At 45.6% G+C, this 16415-nt stretch overlaps 3 protein-coding genes across 3 annotated transcripts in view; 1 reads left to right on the top strand and 2 right to left on the bottom strand.

The window, feature by feature from the left end:
- LOC131673252 (uncharacterized) overlaps positions 1–16415 on the top strand; it is a 1160519-nt gene that overhangs the window by 724807 nt on the left and 419297 nt on the right. The gene's annotated exons all lie outside the window — the stretch shown is intronic.
- On the bottom strand, positions 1675–5496 carry LOC131673272 (uncharacterized). The gene has a single exon (XM_058951151.1). The coding sequence runs from the start codon at positions 5494–5496 to the stop codon at positions 1675–1677; it is 3822 nt and encodes a 1273-aa protein (XP_058807134.1).
- LOC131673308 (uncharacterized) lies at positions 5597–6612 on the bottom strand. Its single transcript, XM_058951213.1, has 2 exons — positions 5831–6612; positions 5597–5708 (listed from the first exon to the last, which is right to left on the bottom strand). The coding sequence occupies exons 1-2, from the start codon at positions 6610–6612 to the stop codon at positions 5597–5599; spliced, it is 894 nt and encodes a 297-aa protein (XP_058807196.1).

Genomic DNA, 16415 nt, shown 5'->3' with positions numbered 1-16415 from the left:
ACGCACGTCATACCGTCCGAATGCGGGCATTATGCTGTCATGAAGTGCTGCACGCCATGCATTCAGAATGCTGTCATTCTGCCGTCACTAAGCAAATTCAAATATAAGCATTCTGCAAGCATTATGAAAACACGGAGAGCATTTCTAATTTTTTATATGAAATAGTATTTTTAATTTAATAAACAATATAATTTACAATGGACATATTTTCAATAATTTTTTAGTTCGTTTTAACCGTTTAATAATAATTTTTATGTAATAATTTTATATTAATTCATAGAGATACCAAAATATGAATTCTGAAATCCTCATATGTTCTTCTATTAGCCTTTATAGTGCTTGTCGTATTTTTTTGGCGAACTCGCAAGCGGCAAAATAATTTAACATTTAGTATAAAAGTTCTAGAAATCATAATTACATATGTATTATACATTGTTTTGTTGCAAACGACTTCCTTGGCGAAGTAAGCCGCTTTAGTTTGAAATTGTCCTTGATTGCTGATTTATCTATCGTAGTTAGATTTTTAATCGATTAGAATGATGAAGGGGAAAATCACTAAACACTGTTTAAGGGAAAAAGCCGTAACGGCATAAAAAACCCTCTTTATTAAGTGAAAACTGGAAATTACACTTGCGAAGATAACGCGGGATAGAGACGTCGCGCGGAGACAATGGTTGTTACCATGCACTCGTTCACACGCTCTCACACAAAGAAAACTTTATACACGATAGATTCACAGTCACTGTCACACATCCGAATTACATCGAAATGAGAAAAGAGACCACGTGAGTGGACGAAAACCTTATACTACGTGGGTAGTATAAGTGAGGTTGCACGTGGGTGCACGAGGACGTTACCGAGAACGTGAAGGCGCAAGGGAGCTCCGCACGCGGGACGCTGTCGTCGATGACTGCCGGATGTACCGGCAAGAGCAGCCATGCTTGGCGCGAGTGGCGCAGCACCGTAAGGTGCTGCCACCACGCTAGGTTTAAGGCCCTAGCGCCTCACACACACTTACACACAGACACACGAGAGCTGCGCGCGCAGCTTGATTCGCTTCAAAAAATACATGTCTGAATATCGTACGTATGTGTTAATACATGTGTATCATGTTGCGACGTAACATACTGCCGGCCACGGCTGCGAGACTAATTGGACCATTAATGGTCGAGCAGTGTTAGACTTAACAAGAGCTTATATTGACTAGTTGACCCATTCCTGATTACGAATCTAGGACGGTCTTTGGTTTCTTTATATGAAGAGCCAGTTTTCGTTGAAGGGACTGGTCTATTGATTAGCATCGACATCACAATCTGATTGATTGAAAGCTATTTTGCTTTAATTTCTTAAATTACTAATACAACGAAACGAACGATTTACAAGTCTTAAATCTAATGAACAACTTATTCTACTTAAGATCATCCCGTGCCATAAGTTTGACACTCCGCTGATCACGCTTGTCCTAGATTAACGTCGACGAAAGGTTGGAGTCTCCGCGACTATGGGAAACTGATCTCCGAACAGGTATCGCGCTTCCAAAGATTGATTCTTTGGGCATCTGGCTGTAGAGCACTCTGTACTCTACCCTCTCGCGGGCCAGGCTTCAAGCACTTCCAGAATACCCCATGGTTCGACTCGTTTATGGCAAACCAAAGAGCGCACATCTGGGGCTAATCACGAGTTCGGGAGGGTGACTTGAGACTCCAACGGGTCCGCGTTTTCCTGATCTACAGGGAGCACACAGAGCCGAGTAATGTTTCGTTTGTAGATTCCAGAAGCCATCTTCACCGATGCTACTCGAGCAATGCCATCGCTCCCAGGGTGGATCTCCACGACGACTCCCAGCGGCCATCTTGCGCAAGCAGGGTTATCCTCCATGGACACAACCACAGATCCAATTGATAATGCATTTCCAGAAGTCAACCACTTCTGACGAGTTTGCAGTTCATGCAAGTACTCTTTGTGCCATTTGCTCCAGAAGGCTTGTCTAGCTTTAGAGACGAGCTGATAGAAGGTGAGACGATTGTCCGGAACTGAAACATAATTTTGGTCGAGTAAGAAATTGAAAGAACGCCTGATTAAAAAATGAGCTGGAGTTATCGCAAGGGAATCGTTTGGGTCGGCAGAAATCGCGTATAATGGTCGAGAATTTAACACGGCGGCGATTTCCTTTAATAATGTTTCCAATTGTTCGTTCGTGAGCTTTTGATCCTTAATGACATGATTTAGATGGTGTTTGAAACTCTTAACCGCCGCCTCCCACAAACCGCCGAAGTGCGGTGAGAGAGGGGGATTAAAGTTCCATTCAATCCGTTCGGCTGCAGCAAAGGTTTGAATCGCGTCCTTAAATTCAGGCGAATCATGCAATTGGTAAATCCTTTGCAGTTCGCTGTTCGCGCCCACAAAGTTAGTACCATTGTCAGAGTACATGGTGGTCGGTTTGCCGTGCGTGGCAACGAACCGACGAAAACACGCAAGGAAGCCCTCGGCTGAGAGATCGGATGCTACCTCGATGTGGACAGCCTTAGTGGCCATACAAACGAAAACGGACCCATACGCCTTAAGGAAGCTTCGATTTCGATCCCTTTTTTCCTTGATCATAATCGGACCAAAAAAATCGACGCCGGTCTTCGCGAAAGGGAACGCAGGGTTTACTCGAGATTCTGGAAGGTCTGCCATCTTGGCATGTGAGAATTTTGGCTTTTGCCGAAGACAGGGTACGCAGCGGCGCAAGACATGTCGAATCTGGTTTCGACCGTTGAGAATCCAAAATCTTTCGCGTATCCTATAAAGAGTGGATTGAACCCCTCCGTGAAGATTTCGATGATGAGCGTCACGGATGATGAGATCTGACACGTGATGGTTACTGGGTAGCAAAATAGGGTATTTTTGGTTGAATTGAAGATTTGAATTCTTCAACCGACCGCCTACTCTGATCAGTCCATACTCATCTAAGAAGGGATTGAGTTCATCGAACTTCGTTCGACTCCTGAAAGCGCCGTTGGGGCATTTGGATATTAATTTCGTAGTCGATTTGAGCAATCTAATCTCGGAACTAAAACATTCTTTTTGAATAAGAAGGAGGATCTGGAGTTCAGCGTAAACTATTTCGGCTTGGGAAAGATAACGAATCCCTCGTTGCGATTTACTCGCAATTTGAGTATCGTCTGGTAGTGATTTTCTTCTACTCCAACGGAGAAGATATCCGATGGACCTAATAAGACACCCGTAATCAGAGAAAAGAGAGTAGATGTTACTTCCGGAAGAGGTTGTAAATAAAACGATTCCTTCTTTCGCGCCTAGAGGATCACCTAACGAGGGTTCTTCCGATGAAGGCCATTGATCTTCCGGAAGGACTAACCATGGAGGGCCCGAAAGCCAGAGGGGATCAGTTAGAAGTTCCCTGGGTAGCTGTCCTCGGGATAGAGAATCGGCTGGATTGTCCTTCGAACGAACATGCTTCCACTCGACCTTCTCACCTAACGCTTGAATATCAGCGACTCTGTTCGCTTCGTAAGTTCTAAGTAGATGAGGAGCTTTGCCTAACCAGCAGAGAACGATTTTTGAGTCTGTTCTAAGAATTGTTCGCACGATATTAAAAGTCAGCTGGGTCACCAGTTCGACATATAGTCTCTTCAGAAGGGCAGCGCCAGAGAGTTCCAAACGAGGTATGGTGTGATGACTAAGCGAAGCGACCTTGGATTTACTGCAAGCTAACCTAACAGTAACATTTCCCACGGAATCAACGGAACGAATGTAGATGCACGCGCCGTATCCCTTTATCGACGCGTCGCAAAAACCGTGTATCTCGGTGGATATTGGGTTTGCGACGTCATATCGCAGATACCTTGGTAACGCAAGTTCTCGCACTAAAGGAAGTTGTTCAGCTAAAGCTATCCACTTGGTGTGGATGTCTTGAGGTAGGGATTCGTCCCAGGTAATGTTAGCTTTCCAACAGTCCTGAATTAATGTTTTGGCATACAAGGTTAAAGGACCTAATAAGCCTAGAGGATCGAAGATCCTTGCAATTTGGGAAAGGAGTTTTCTTTTGGTAGAAGCTAACGCATCAGGGTTTGCGGAATACGTAAAGACATCCCGTCGTGAGTCCCAGATGATTCCGAGAGTCTTTTTTATAGGGTTCCCTTGTATGCCACAATCTAAATCGAAGATGTTTTTATCAATGTTGTCTAAAGCCGACGGATGGTTCGACGACCATTTTCGTATCACGAACCCCCCACGACTTAAAAGTTTGATCATTTCGTCGCGAATCTTTATGATGTCCTCCAGCGTGTCTGCACCTGAAAGGAAATCGTCAACGTAGAAGTCTCGACGAAGTAGCATTGCCGCCCTTGGGAATCTGCTCTCTTCATCAACGGCTAACTGATGCAATGTTCGAATTGCGAGAAAAGGAGCGCACTTGACCCCGAAAGTTACAACGTTGAGAACGAAAGTTCGAACTTCACCTTCGTGGTACCACAAGATCTTCTGGAACCTCCTATCGTCGGGATGAATCCAGATTTGTCGGTACATCTTTTCGATGTCGGCAGTGATGACGAAGGGATGAGAACGGAATCGCAAAACCTGCTCCCACAAAGTTTCCTGAATGGTCGGCCCAGTCAACAGCATATCGTTTAATGGAATGCCCGTGGAGGATTTTGCAGAAGCATCGAAAACAACACGACACTTCGTCGTTTCGCTGGACTCCTTGATCACCGCGTGGTGAGGCAAGTAGTAACCATCGTTGTTGTCGTCTTCGCACAGCGTCATGTGGCCAAGTTCCAGGTACCCGTTGAATTCCTTCTCGTACTCTGCTCGGAAATTAGGGTTAGCATCAAATTTGCGCTGCAACGCCTCAAAACGCTGTAACGCTTGATGTTTTGACAAACCTAGTTCGAATTTGCCTGATCGAAACGGTAGACGAACGATATAACGACCTGAAGCGTCACGTGTCGTGGTTTGAACGTAGTACCTTTCGCATGCTACGTCCTCTTCTGACTTGATGGGTTGATAATCCATGTCTTCCATTGCCATGAATCTTTCTAGGAGTGAATCCAACCTCACCGCATTGCACGAAACTGAGTTGGGAATCGTTGATAAGATAGATCCTCCGGCTGCTATCCAGCCGAAAGAAGTTTTTTGAAGAGTGATTTGGGATCTTTGGTCATTTAGCCTGATTTGCCCTATGGCAAGAGAAGATAGAGTTGGACCTGACGCTAGCAAGACATCGACCGGTCTGGGTATATGAAATTGAGGATCTGCTAATTTGATGTTCTTGGGGATGTTGAATTTCTCCCGAGGGAAAGTCTCATTAGGCACCTTCTCAGCTATTTTAGGTACAATCAAAAAGTTTAACTGATATTTAGAATCATTATACGTAGAATAGAAAGTGGCAGTAGTGTATTTTTCCGAAACAATATTCGCATTGTCTATTGCTCCGATATTCACAAAGCATTGCTTAACTGGTAATTGTAAACGATTGATAAGAGATTGAGTCATTAAGTTTGCGTTAGAACATGAATCTAGTAGTGAGCGTGCCATGAGACGTTTTCCTGAAAATGACTGAAAGCTTAAAATTGCTGTAGTCATGAGTTGAGAATCAGGGAGGTATGCGCTTGACGCGAATATTTGTTGGCTTAGTCATGATTGAGATGTCCCGGACGGTTTTGAGTCGTTCGCGAGTTGAGGGGTAGATGAACCTGATTTTTTGTCTGCATGTAGAAGGGTATGATGATCTTTATGACATTTTTTGCACCTTTTCTCGCTGGTACAGGAAGCAGAGTGGACGTATAAGCAATTGCGACATAACCCCTTTGCTTTGACGAGTTCCCACCTTTCGTTCAATTTCGCTTGATTGAACCTTTCGCATTTGTAGAGCCTGTGGGATTGACCGCATTGGACGCACGCGTTGCTGCTGGTCGTCGAGGTAGTGACGAGTGTGTTGGCAATGTTTTTGGAGACCTTTGCCGGGGGTTCTGCCTTGCTGCCTGCTCCCTTTCTTTTGGACTGATAATCTCGTTTCGGAAGTTCACCTATCGCTCGTTGCTTAAATATTGAATCTTGAACGAAGATGTATAGCTCTTCCAATTTGGGGATTTCGCGATTTGAGTGTTTATCCATCCATCGCGACAGGAGATACCCGGGCAGGCATCTTTCGAGAATTCGCAAGACAAACTCGTCGCAGATCGCAATGTTCATTGTTTTGAGCATGCTGACGTGCTGACGGACGGTGTACATGAGGGTGGCTGTGGTTTCGGCGGTTGGATTTTGAACGGGAGCTAACTTTAGCAGAGCGTCGAAGTGCTCGTTGACCAGAACACGTCGTTGATCGTAAGCGTTGCATAACGCTTCCCAAGCTAAGCCGTAGCTGACGTCGCTGGGGTCAAGACAGAATTCTTTTATTACGGTCGCTGCTAAACCCTGAACTGCATTTTGAAGTTGGGACAGTTTGACGCTTCCCGCCATTCCTGGACGATCGTGTATAAGCGCTTGAAAGTTGGCCTTCCAGGAGACCCAGTTCTTGTGGTTCCCATCGAATTTGGGTACTGTCAACGGTGCAAGTTTCGCCACGTCAGTTCTCTCTATGAAGGTGGCGGTGTTACTTCCGTTGAACATAGTGGAATTCGCGAGAGGGGTCGCTGGGGGTTTGTTCATTTTTGATATTTGACTCGCTACCTCGAAATATTCGGATTCGAGCTCATCGAATGCAGCAATGTGGGGATGCTCGGGTTGCATCGAAAGAAGTTCTTCGCGATTCGCTGAATAACCTTGATATATTGTCGAAAGGGAATTTATTCGTAACTCCGCGTTCGTCGCATCAGGCGGGCAAGGCCCTTTGCCACCGTAAGGTGCTGCCACCACGCTAGGTTTAAGGCCCTAGCGCCTCACACACACTTACACACAGACACACGAGAGCTGCGCGCGCAGCTTGATTCGCTTCAAAAAATACATGTCTGAATATCGTACGTATGTGTTAATACATGCGTATCATGTTGCGACGTAACATACATGGTGAACGATTTATCTATAATGCGTGCGATTATAATGTGTGAAAGTGTACAGTATATATAAATGTGCGAATATGTATATACATATATACACACACACACACATACGCACACTCACACACACACACACACACATATACATATATACGAGTATATACATATTCGCAAATTATAATCGCAAGCATTATAGATAAATCGTTCACCATGTATAATACATATGTAATTATGATTTCGAGAACTTTTATACTAAATGTTAAATTATGTTTTACTAATAGTTTTAGTAATACATTTTGTAATACAAAATGTATTACTAAGAAGTAAGAAATTATAAATGAAATAAAAAATTAATCTTTCGATTCTTAAAAATTGTAAGTTTCAGAAAAGGAGTGGACAAACGTCAGTTCTGTCTTTTATAGTATGTTGCGAGTTGCAGTCCGTGGTCTGTCATCCATCGTCCAACTCGTCTCATGGTCTGGTTCAACGCCAGCTGCACCAGCTCGGGGGACATCTCCATAATCACCGCCGCCACGTCATCAGCGTAGGCGACGAGGGTCACTCCGAGTGGCATCCCAAGCCGAAGCAGACTATCGTATAAGCCATTCCAGAAGTCAGGTCCTAGTATAGAGCCCTGTGCCACCCCACCGGTGACCTGTCTCGTAACTTGTTCTTCGATCGTCTCCTACGTTATCCGTCTGTTTTTCAGGTAACCCTCCACAACCCGAAGCAACTGTGGTGGGAACCCGATGTTGCTTTTCAGCGCCTCCAAGATATCCCACCACCTGGCCGAGTTGAAAGCATTTCTATTGTCGAACGTCGCCAGCAACACTATAGGTCGCGCTACATGGCAGTGTCTGTCCAGTTCCAGGAAAAAGTCGACCATCTTTTGGATCGATGTAATCGTCGATCGACCTTTCCTGAAACCGAATTGCAAGTCTGAGAAATCCTCTCCGGTCTGTATCGCGTCCATCAGTCTCGGTCTTAGTATTTGTTGGAAGAGTTTACGAGTCGTGTCAAGTAATCTCAACGGTCGGTAGGCTGAAGTTGTGCCAGGATCACTCCTACCTTTGGGATAAGAACGAACCTTGACTCTTTCCACCGGACGCTGAACCTTCTTGTCGTCAAACACGTTTTGTCTACTGTCTGCCCTCTGTCGTTCTGGTATGTTCAATGCATTTTTGTTCGTATCGTTTCGTTTGGTCCTCCTCTTTGCCATACACAAGGTACGGCCCTCAAAATCCTTGCCGCTGCCCGTGGCCACCGGGGCTTTCACCCGATCGGGACCCGGGGTGGATTCTCCCTGAGAAGGGATTACCACTTGAGGTAAATCAATGTTTTCTTTGTGCATTTTCCATAGTTTTCTGTCCCGTTATGCTAGAGGTCCCTCGTGGTCGCGACTCCACGAACCGCGCTGGGACAACGCACGGCCCCTGAGGTCCCCCCCTGTGTGTTTACCCTGTGTGTTCAGTGTTCCCCCCTGTGGTGTGTGCGTGTATGTAAGTGCCCATGGGCAAAACCGAAAAGGGTAAGCTTATCTCTTGAAAAGGGTAACAGTATGTTGGAGAAACTCTACGAAACATGTGAGAAGAAAGAACTATACTTTTTACATCATGAAGGATCCAATTTTGAATTTATCACACACACATACACACACACACACACACACACACATATATATATATATATATGTATGTATGTATGTATGTTTTTTTTAATATAAATTGAAATCCATGTTAATTGTATTGCTACTAGATTTTCATGAAAAATAGGGCTACGATGAAAGTTGGGTTATGCAATCCGTGCTTCTGCTCTATATCGACCACCTGATTTGATTGCTAATTTGATCTCTTTTTGCTTTCTTTCATCCTCCATAGTTATTTCATATACTGAATTAATCATAAGCTGATATATATTGTATATTTGTGTGATTTTGATTTATGATAACTGCAGTAATAATACGTCTTACGAAGGCAGAATTAATTTTATACCGAACAATTCCATCTCGTTGTAATTGATTTGGACTTTCTCGTAATGTCTGTATATTTTCGCTAACTTTTATGAAATTATTTAATTTGACTTCGATAGAATTTAAATGAGAAGTGCAAATATGACATCTCTGGCGTATTGTTCTAGTTAAATCAGATTGTTTTATATAAATTTCTAATAAATTGATAACAGAAATTGTTCAATCTAATAATAACTACTACTAGTAATACTACTACTGCTACTACTACTACTAGTACTACTACTACTACTACTACTACTACTACTACTACTACTACTACTACTACTACTACACCGGCTGTTGTCAATCGACAGGAGCCATCTGTTTGGCAGCGTCCGGTAAGAACGTTTTGGCCGACATTGTTGACCCCGACAGCACCTAGGGTGATGAATGCCGACAGCCGGGGCGAATGCGAGGGCGTATCGCGGATAGTGACAGGGCGTGGCCCTGGAAGTACGAGTATGGATTATGTCTCGGCACTCGATGACGACGAAAAGTAGCAGAAAAGCGCGTCAGATGAGAAACGCGCTAGTAAACCGAAAGGGCGACAAGCAGACGTGGTTACGGCAGCAAAAAGCTAGTCATTATCATTCTCGAAGAAGGGTGGACTGACGGCGAAAAAATTTTTGAGGCGATTGCACGAGATGCAATCATTTTATAGATTCGATGACGTGAAGATATTGTTGGCGGTAATGCTGTCGTTTACTAGCGCGGAAATGGCTTTATGGTGGGAAACGAATCGCCCGAGCTGGGATACACTGCAGGATTTTACATATGAGTTCCAGCGTCAGTTTTGTCCGCGACGATCGCGCGAGGATGTTTAAGACGCGCTGCGCCGCCGAATTCAAGACGAAAATGAGTCATTGGTTGAATATCTCACAGCCTTTCTGTATATTGCGAGCAGGTTAGAACTAATGCTTTTGGAACGCAGGTAGCTTGAGCTGATTAAAAATAACCTGTACCCGAAATTGCGCAATCACATTAAAAAGGTTCAAACGCTGAAAGTTCTTCACTTTTACGGGGAGAGTCGAACGCAGACGAGACATTGATAATCGCTATCGCCCGCTGCCAGCACCGCAGGAGTCGCTGATGCCAGAGGTTGCTTACTGTGGAGACTTGTCGAAAGGAGTCTCGAAGACTAGCAATCACGCGAACTTCGCAGTGGACGAACGAGTTTTGTGGTCGGGGATGAAAATAAAAAGGATCATCAAGGAAATAAAGGTAAATCGGCAACGAAATCCGCAGGCAGGAGCCGTGATTCGGACGGTGAGGGTGTAGCTGAACGAGAGGCCGCGGACTCGTCGATAGAGTGGCCGAGGGACATGGTAGCCGTGTTATCGCAGCTAGCTCAATCGCAGTTACCTCAATCTCAGTTGCCCGACGGATTCCGCGTAATTGCGCGTAATAGGGCGCTCAACGGAGCAAAAGTCGCGTTCTTGAGGTTATTTTGTAGCAAATTGCAGAATTTCAACAGCAGAATAAAACTAGCTTAGGCGCGAATAACGTGAACACAGAGGCCTCGATACAACGCGAGGGCGCGAATGGTAGAACCAAGGAAAGTTTGGGGAAAGTGTTCGAATTGATCGAATTCAACGAATAATGGGCAAAAATGCGTAAAGCAAATCCCGAGCGCGAGCGAGGAAGGCGTGCAGTGGAGTCAGAGGAAATGCTGGATGCACGCGAATCGGACCGAAATCGAAGAAATGTCCAAAGGGGTCCGACGCTCGGACGTGGATTGACAGATGAATCGACGAGAACGCGCGGGGTGGATCAGCCGGACAGGAACTCAAAGGAAAATGCAGAGACCACGCGGTCTTCGAGAGGTTCAGAGGGGGATGCGGCGCGCGTGCGGTCGGTTTCGGAACAGACTCGGAAGGAGAGATCGCTTCAGCAGACTGGAAGCTCAAGAACCGACGACTTTGACAGTGTAGACGAGACGTCGTCGCGATCCGTCACTTCATCCAAGGAACTTATGGTGCTGATCGCATCGGTTTTGGGAGCGTCGGATGGCGCAAGATGCGAGTCGACGCGTGTGGATTTGTCGGATAGACCGGTGAGCGAGAAACGAGATGAGTCATCGGAGACCGGTGTGGGTTTCTGGCGTCTTGGTGCTCGTGTATGCTTGGGCGAACCAAAGGTGGGCACGTTGGAAAATTGTGAGTTGTTAGTAGTTCACATCGAGGGGAATCTATATAGTGCGCTCTATGATTCGGGAACGATGGTGACTATCGTGTGTCCGCGTATAAGCTGCGAATTCGCAGACCGGATTGAGCCGTGCGGCGTCGCGTTTTTTGGGTTTTTTTGGGGTTTTCGGGAGTGAAGACCGGGATCGTCGAAAAACTTCGACTCAGGGTTGAGATTGATGGAGTGTTACGAACAATTGTAGCGCGCGTCGTAGATATGCCGGTGCAATACGACATGATAACCGGGATGAATTTCATTTAGGAGTTCGGTATTGGCACGGAACATGCGAATGGACGTTGGCACATAGAGAATGGCCCGTGGCACTGGCGTTAGAGCTGAGGTAGCTGGACTCTCTGAATTGCGACCATCGCAGCTCGAATTAGTGGAACATCTTGTGCGACGGGTGGTACCCGAGAAGTCGCCCGCGCGTACGCATTCAATTGAACACGAGATTGATGTGCAGGGCGCGCGTCCAGTCAAAAGTTCTTTAAGGCGATACTAGACACAGGTGATGAAGTTCATGCGAAGCGAGACAATGAAATGGCTAGAAACGGGGGTAATCCGGAAATCAACAAGTGATTAGAGTAGTGCGCCGGTAACACTTAGGAAACAGGACGACACGAATCGTATGTGTATAGATTTGAGGTCGGTGAACAAAGTGACGAAAACAGATGCATATCCGATGCTGAGTATCTTAGTCCTCGATCGATTGCGTGGGGTGCGTTATATTTCTAAGATCGACCTAAAAAGCGCGTACTTGCAAGAACCATTATGGGAAGAGAGCAAGAAATATACAACATTCGTGGTTATTCGAGTGCAATTATATGATCTTTGGATTGGTAAATACACCGGCGACGTTCATGCTTCTGATAGACACGCTTTTTCAACCGGAATTCGAGCCGTATGTTTTGAAATATCTGGTTGATGTAATAGTGGTAACAGAAACTATCGATAAGCACTCACAAGGGAACCACCCGAACCCTCCGCCTCCGATTTTTCTGCAATTGAGATATGTTACAGTTCGTAAAAAAATAAAAGACCCGTTTTATTTTATCGGCGGAAAAAGCTATCTAAGGGATTAAACCAACCCCAAAAAAACAGCCCCAAAAGCAGTTCTATCGCAATATCTTTAGTTGTAATGAATGTTTTTCTATGAAACAAAAAGCACAAGATACTTATAAAAAAAGTAACCGACACACATCAATTTGGTCCCCGGGGGTTGCAACCCCTACGTTGTATAGAGAAGAAACTGTATTGTTAAGTGTATTTTTACCTTACAAAATCAAAAACATATGTTAAAAAAATTAAAAAAATGATTTTCTAGTAGAAAATGATAAAAGAAAATTGACGTGTTTCAGGGTTTTCCTATTATCTATTATTTCGAGGGTGAACTACCCCTTAATGTTATTAATACAATATAGGCAGTTGTTAATCGCAAATTATGCTGGTTATTTAATGTTCTATGACGCTCAAAAAAGCCAAACACATGTATACTTATGTTCTGCTGAATAAACTATTTAGAGGGTGAAAGCTATCCCCGAAAGTTACCCCTCACACCATTTTATAGCGAAATTTTCGTATTTTAAGCACAGTTTTCGATGAAACAAGTTCTAAAAAATTCTTTTAGAAAATTTCAGGTAAATATATGTATTTCGTCAACAGGGATTGCAACCCCTTAAGTCGCCTGAAATAAAAGCTATGTTTTCAAATATTTTCTTGCAAAATTTTTTCAGAAGAAATGAAGTTTATGAAACTCCGTTTAAAATCTAACACAAAAGTATACAGTATCCGTCACCAGGGGCTGCTGCTACCCCTTCATTGGAGAGTGAACAGAGCATTCATTTGTTACCCTGATCCCTTACCACCCCGAACCCAATATCCTTAACCCTCCTGCTGATTACCCTACCACGCTCTAACCCCGAACTTCTACACCAGAATTTCAACAATCCTCGCGCTGGTTACCCTACCACGCTCTAACCCCGAAGTCCTACACCCGAATTTCATCAATTCTCGAGCTGTTTACCCTGCCACGCTCTAACCCCGTACTCCTATACCAGAATTTCATCAACCCTCGTGCTGGATACCCAGCCACGCTATAACCCGTAAATCCTACACCGCAATTTCATCAACCCTCAAGCTGGTTACCCTACCACGCTGTAACCCGTAACTCCTACACCCCAATTTCATCTACCCTCGGGCTGGTTACCCTGCCACGCTCTAACCCCGAACTGCTACACCCAAATTTCTTCAACCTTCGAGCTAGTTACCCTGCCACGATGTAACCGCAAACTCTTAACTCCAATTTCCTTAACCCTTGTGCTGGTTCACCTGCCAAGCTTTAACCTCCAACTCATACACCCGAATTTCATCAATTCCCGAGCTGGTTACTCTGCCACGCTGTAACTCCGAATTTTTAACCCCAAGTTCCTTAACCCACGAGCTGGTTCCCCTGCCATGCTCTAACCACGAACTCCTACACCCGAAATACATCAATTCTCGAGCTGGTTACACTGCTACGCTCTAACCCCGAACTCCTACACCCAAATTTCATCAATCCTCGAGCTGGTTACCCTGCCACGCTGAACCCGTAACTCTTGTACTCCAATTTCATCAAACCCCGAGCTGGTTACCCTGTCACGATCTAACCCCGAACTCATACACTAAAATTTCATCAATCTTCGCGTTGGTTACCCTGCTACGCTCTAACCCCGAACTCCTACATCCGAATTTCATCAACCCTCTAGCTGGTTACCCTGCCATGCTGTAACCCGTAACTCTTGCACTTCATTTCCATCAATTCTCGAGACTCGCTAAATTTGAACATGTCGAATCTAACAAAAATATTAGTCCAGATCCTCCGCAACAGCATCAATATGAAGGACCAACTGGACTGTCAATCCGCCAGGATTAGCGCATTAGAAAACGCCGAAAACAGAAATATACGGCAAGACGATGCGAACAGTTCCAACGAAGCGCGGCAACAGGAGAACACGCGTAGGAGTGTAGCATTCCAGGACACCTTCACATGCCATTACGACACCAGGCTACCCCAGAGCACTACAGCTGGACCCGGACAGAGGCCCACGGGGGCCACCGGCAGGACCCCCCGCCGGACACTCCCTTTCGGAGAGGGTGGACAGCATCAACTCAGTGGAGTTAATGCTGAAGTGGACAATCACCCGCCGAGCATGTGGTCATCCCAACAGACGTCAAACCTGTGGTCGACAACAAGAGACGTCGGCCGCATTGTCCGAGGATGGAAACTCAGGTTCTCCGGAGAGGGCAATGCGAGCATTGACACCTTCTTGTCAAGGCTGGACAGCTCGAGGAGCAGCGCAGAACTTACGGAGGAAGAGATCCTGGCCGTATCCGAGCTACTCGTCGGTCCTGCCCTCGTCTGGTACGAGGCAATGAGAAATGAATGGTTCTTCTACGCGGACTTCGAGGCAGATGCGAGAGCATGGTTTGGGACTAGCATGCACCAACAGCAGCGTTTAACGTAAGAGGTTCAAAGCCGATATCAGGGCCCAGACGAGCCTGTGAACGTCTACGTCATTAATATGATAGGCCTAATGAATCGGCTGAACCCCAACATGACGCACGAGAATCAACTGGACCTGCTGCATGCCAACCTCCTCCCGGACATCCAGGGCCAAATACGGAGGTCAGAAGTAGATTCCATACGGACCCTGAACGCTCTGGCCACGGCGGCCCAGAATAGCTTGCATCAGCGAAGGATGGAGCGGACGGTACCAGACCCTCAGTCGACTCTGTACCCTAAGTTAGCGTACCACCCCCGCACCGATGCGAGCAAGGGTCGTAAGGGCAAGGTGGCATCCATGTCCGGCGACAAACCAGAGTGTAGCGACAGATTGGACCGCATGGAGAAGGTACTCGAGTAGGTGACGTACCAGGTCGTATACACGCCGACGCCCTCGGGGGCGACACCTGATCCGAGTCTGGAGTCGGTCGATGGCGAGAAGAAAGTTCTACCCACCGACATATTGAACTAAATGCTGCTGTCCCTCAGGGAGATATCGGCGGATATAAAGAATCACCACGCCGACAAAAACCTGACCTCCGAGGACCAAGCCAAGAGACCGGAGAAACGACATCATGTGCTATAAAATAGTAACTCGTATGAAAGCTTGAATTATTAATAAATTACGGTAATTCTAATGAGGTCATTACGATTTTGAAATCAAATCTTTTTGCTATTTTCTTCAAAATTTTTCGCTTTTACCATTAGTATGATTTTTGAAGACTCGTAAATACAAAGAAATTATTTTACTAATCCAGTAGTGACTGATTCTGCAGTTTAGTCCACTAGAGCAAATAATGTAACAAACTTTGAAAGTAGATCTTGGATCGATAGTATGTAGTGATTTTTGTGCTTTATAATATTAAATGATTCCATAATATCAATGACGACTTTGTCAAATATTTTTAGAGGTGTACCGGTTGTGATCCGGGAAAGGTAAAGGCAGTGATAGGTCAAGATTCGGGTTTGAGTGGTATTTGGTGATACGTACTACTAGGTCGAGTGTGGAGATATAGCGTGCGTTTCGTAAGCGCCTCAATATATCTTGCATAAATGGTAGGGGATACGCGTTTGGCTCGGTGACCTTGTTGACCTTCCTGAAGTCTATACAAAATCGATACGAGCCATCCTTCTTGCGTAACATAACCACTGGGCTCAACCAGTCGCTGTCCGCTGGCTCGATCACCCCTTGGCCTAACATCTCCCTTACCAATCTATGCATTTCTTGCTCGACCTTGTGTGATACTGGATAGTAGCGCTGCTTGATCGGTTTCGTATCATCGACCCGAATCGCGTGTTCAATGCTTGCCGCACATCCTAGTCCCACGGGGGCCTGCGATAAGGCCTCGCCGATGGACCTCTGCAATATCGTCTGTTGAGAGGCTGTTACCTCGGCTAGTCCGATCGTAGCTAATCTCAGACCAGCATCTAAGCTAGCTACCTCTAGCTTCATCTTGGTTTGTGATTTCTTGAGCAGTAACGTATCATCGTTAGGGTCAAGTACCGCTCTAAACAACCTAACGAAATTCACTCCTAGGATACATTCATCGACGAGAGTTGGGAGGATAGCTACTCTCGTCGGCATTGTCATATCCCCTACCGTGAACAGCAACATGGCGTGACCAACGATCGTTAACTTACGACCATCTTGTAGTCCTGCCGTACCCGCGTGGGTGGTATCCTT

Source organism: Phymastichus coffea, unplaced genomic scaffold (assembly GCF_024137745.1).
Source record: "Phymastichus coffea isolate CEN01 unplaced genomic scaffold, Cenicafe_Pcof_1.1 PCOF00013, whole genome shotgun sequence".
Lineage (NCBI taxonomy): Eukaryota > Metazoa > Arthropoda > Insecta > Hymenoptera > Eulophidae > Phymastichus > Phymastichus coffea.
This window is presented reverse-complemented; position numbering and strand designations above follow the sequence as displayed.

Excerpts from the sequence above, each read along its gene's own strand:
- LOC131673308 (XM_058951213.1), bottom strand. The coding sequence starts at position 6,612 with ATGTTCAACGGAAGTAACACCGCCACCTTCATAGAGAGAACTGACGTG. Across the intron at positions 5,709-5,830 it reads CAAGCGAAATTGAACGAAAG|ACAAAAAATCAGGTTCATCT; the intron begins GTGGGAACTCGT and ends TTCTACATGCAG.
- LOC131673272 (XM_058951151.1), bottom strand. The coding sequence starts at position 5,496 with ATGACTCAATCTCTTATCAATCGTTTACAATTACCAGTTAAGCAATGC.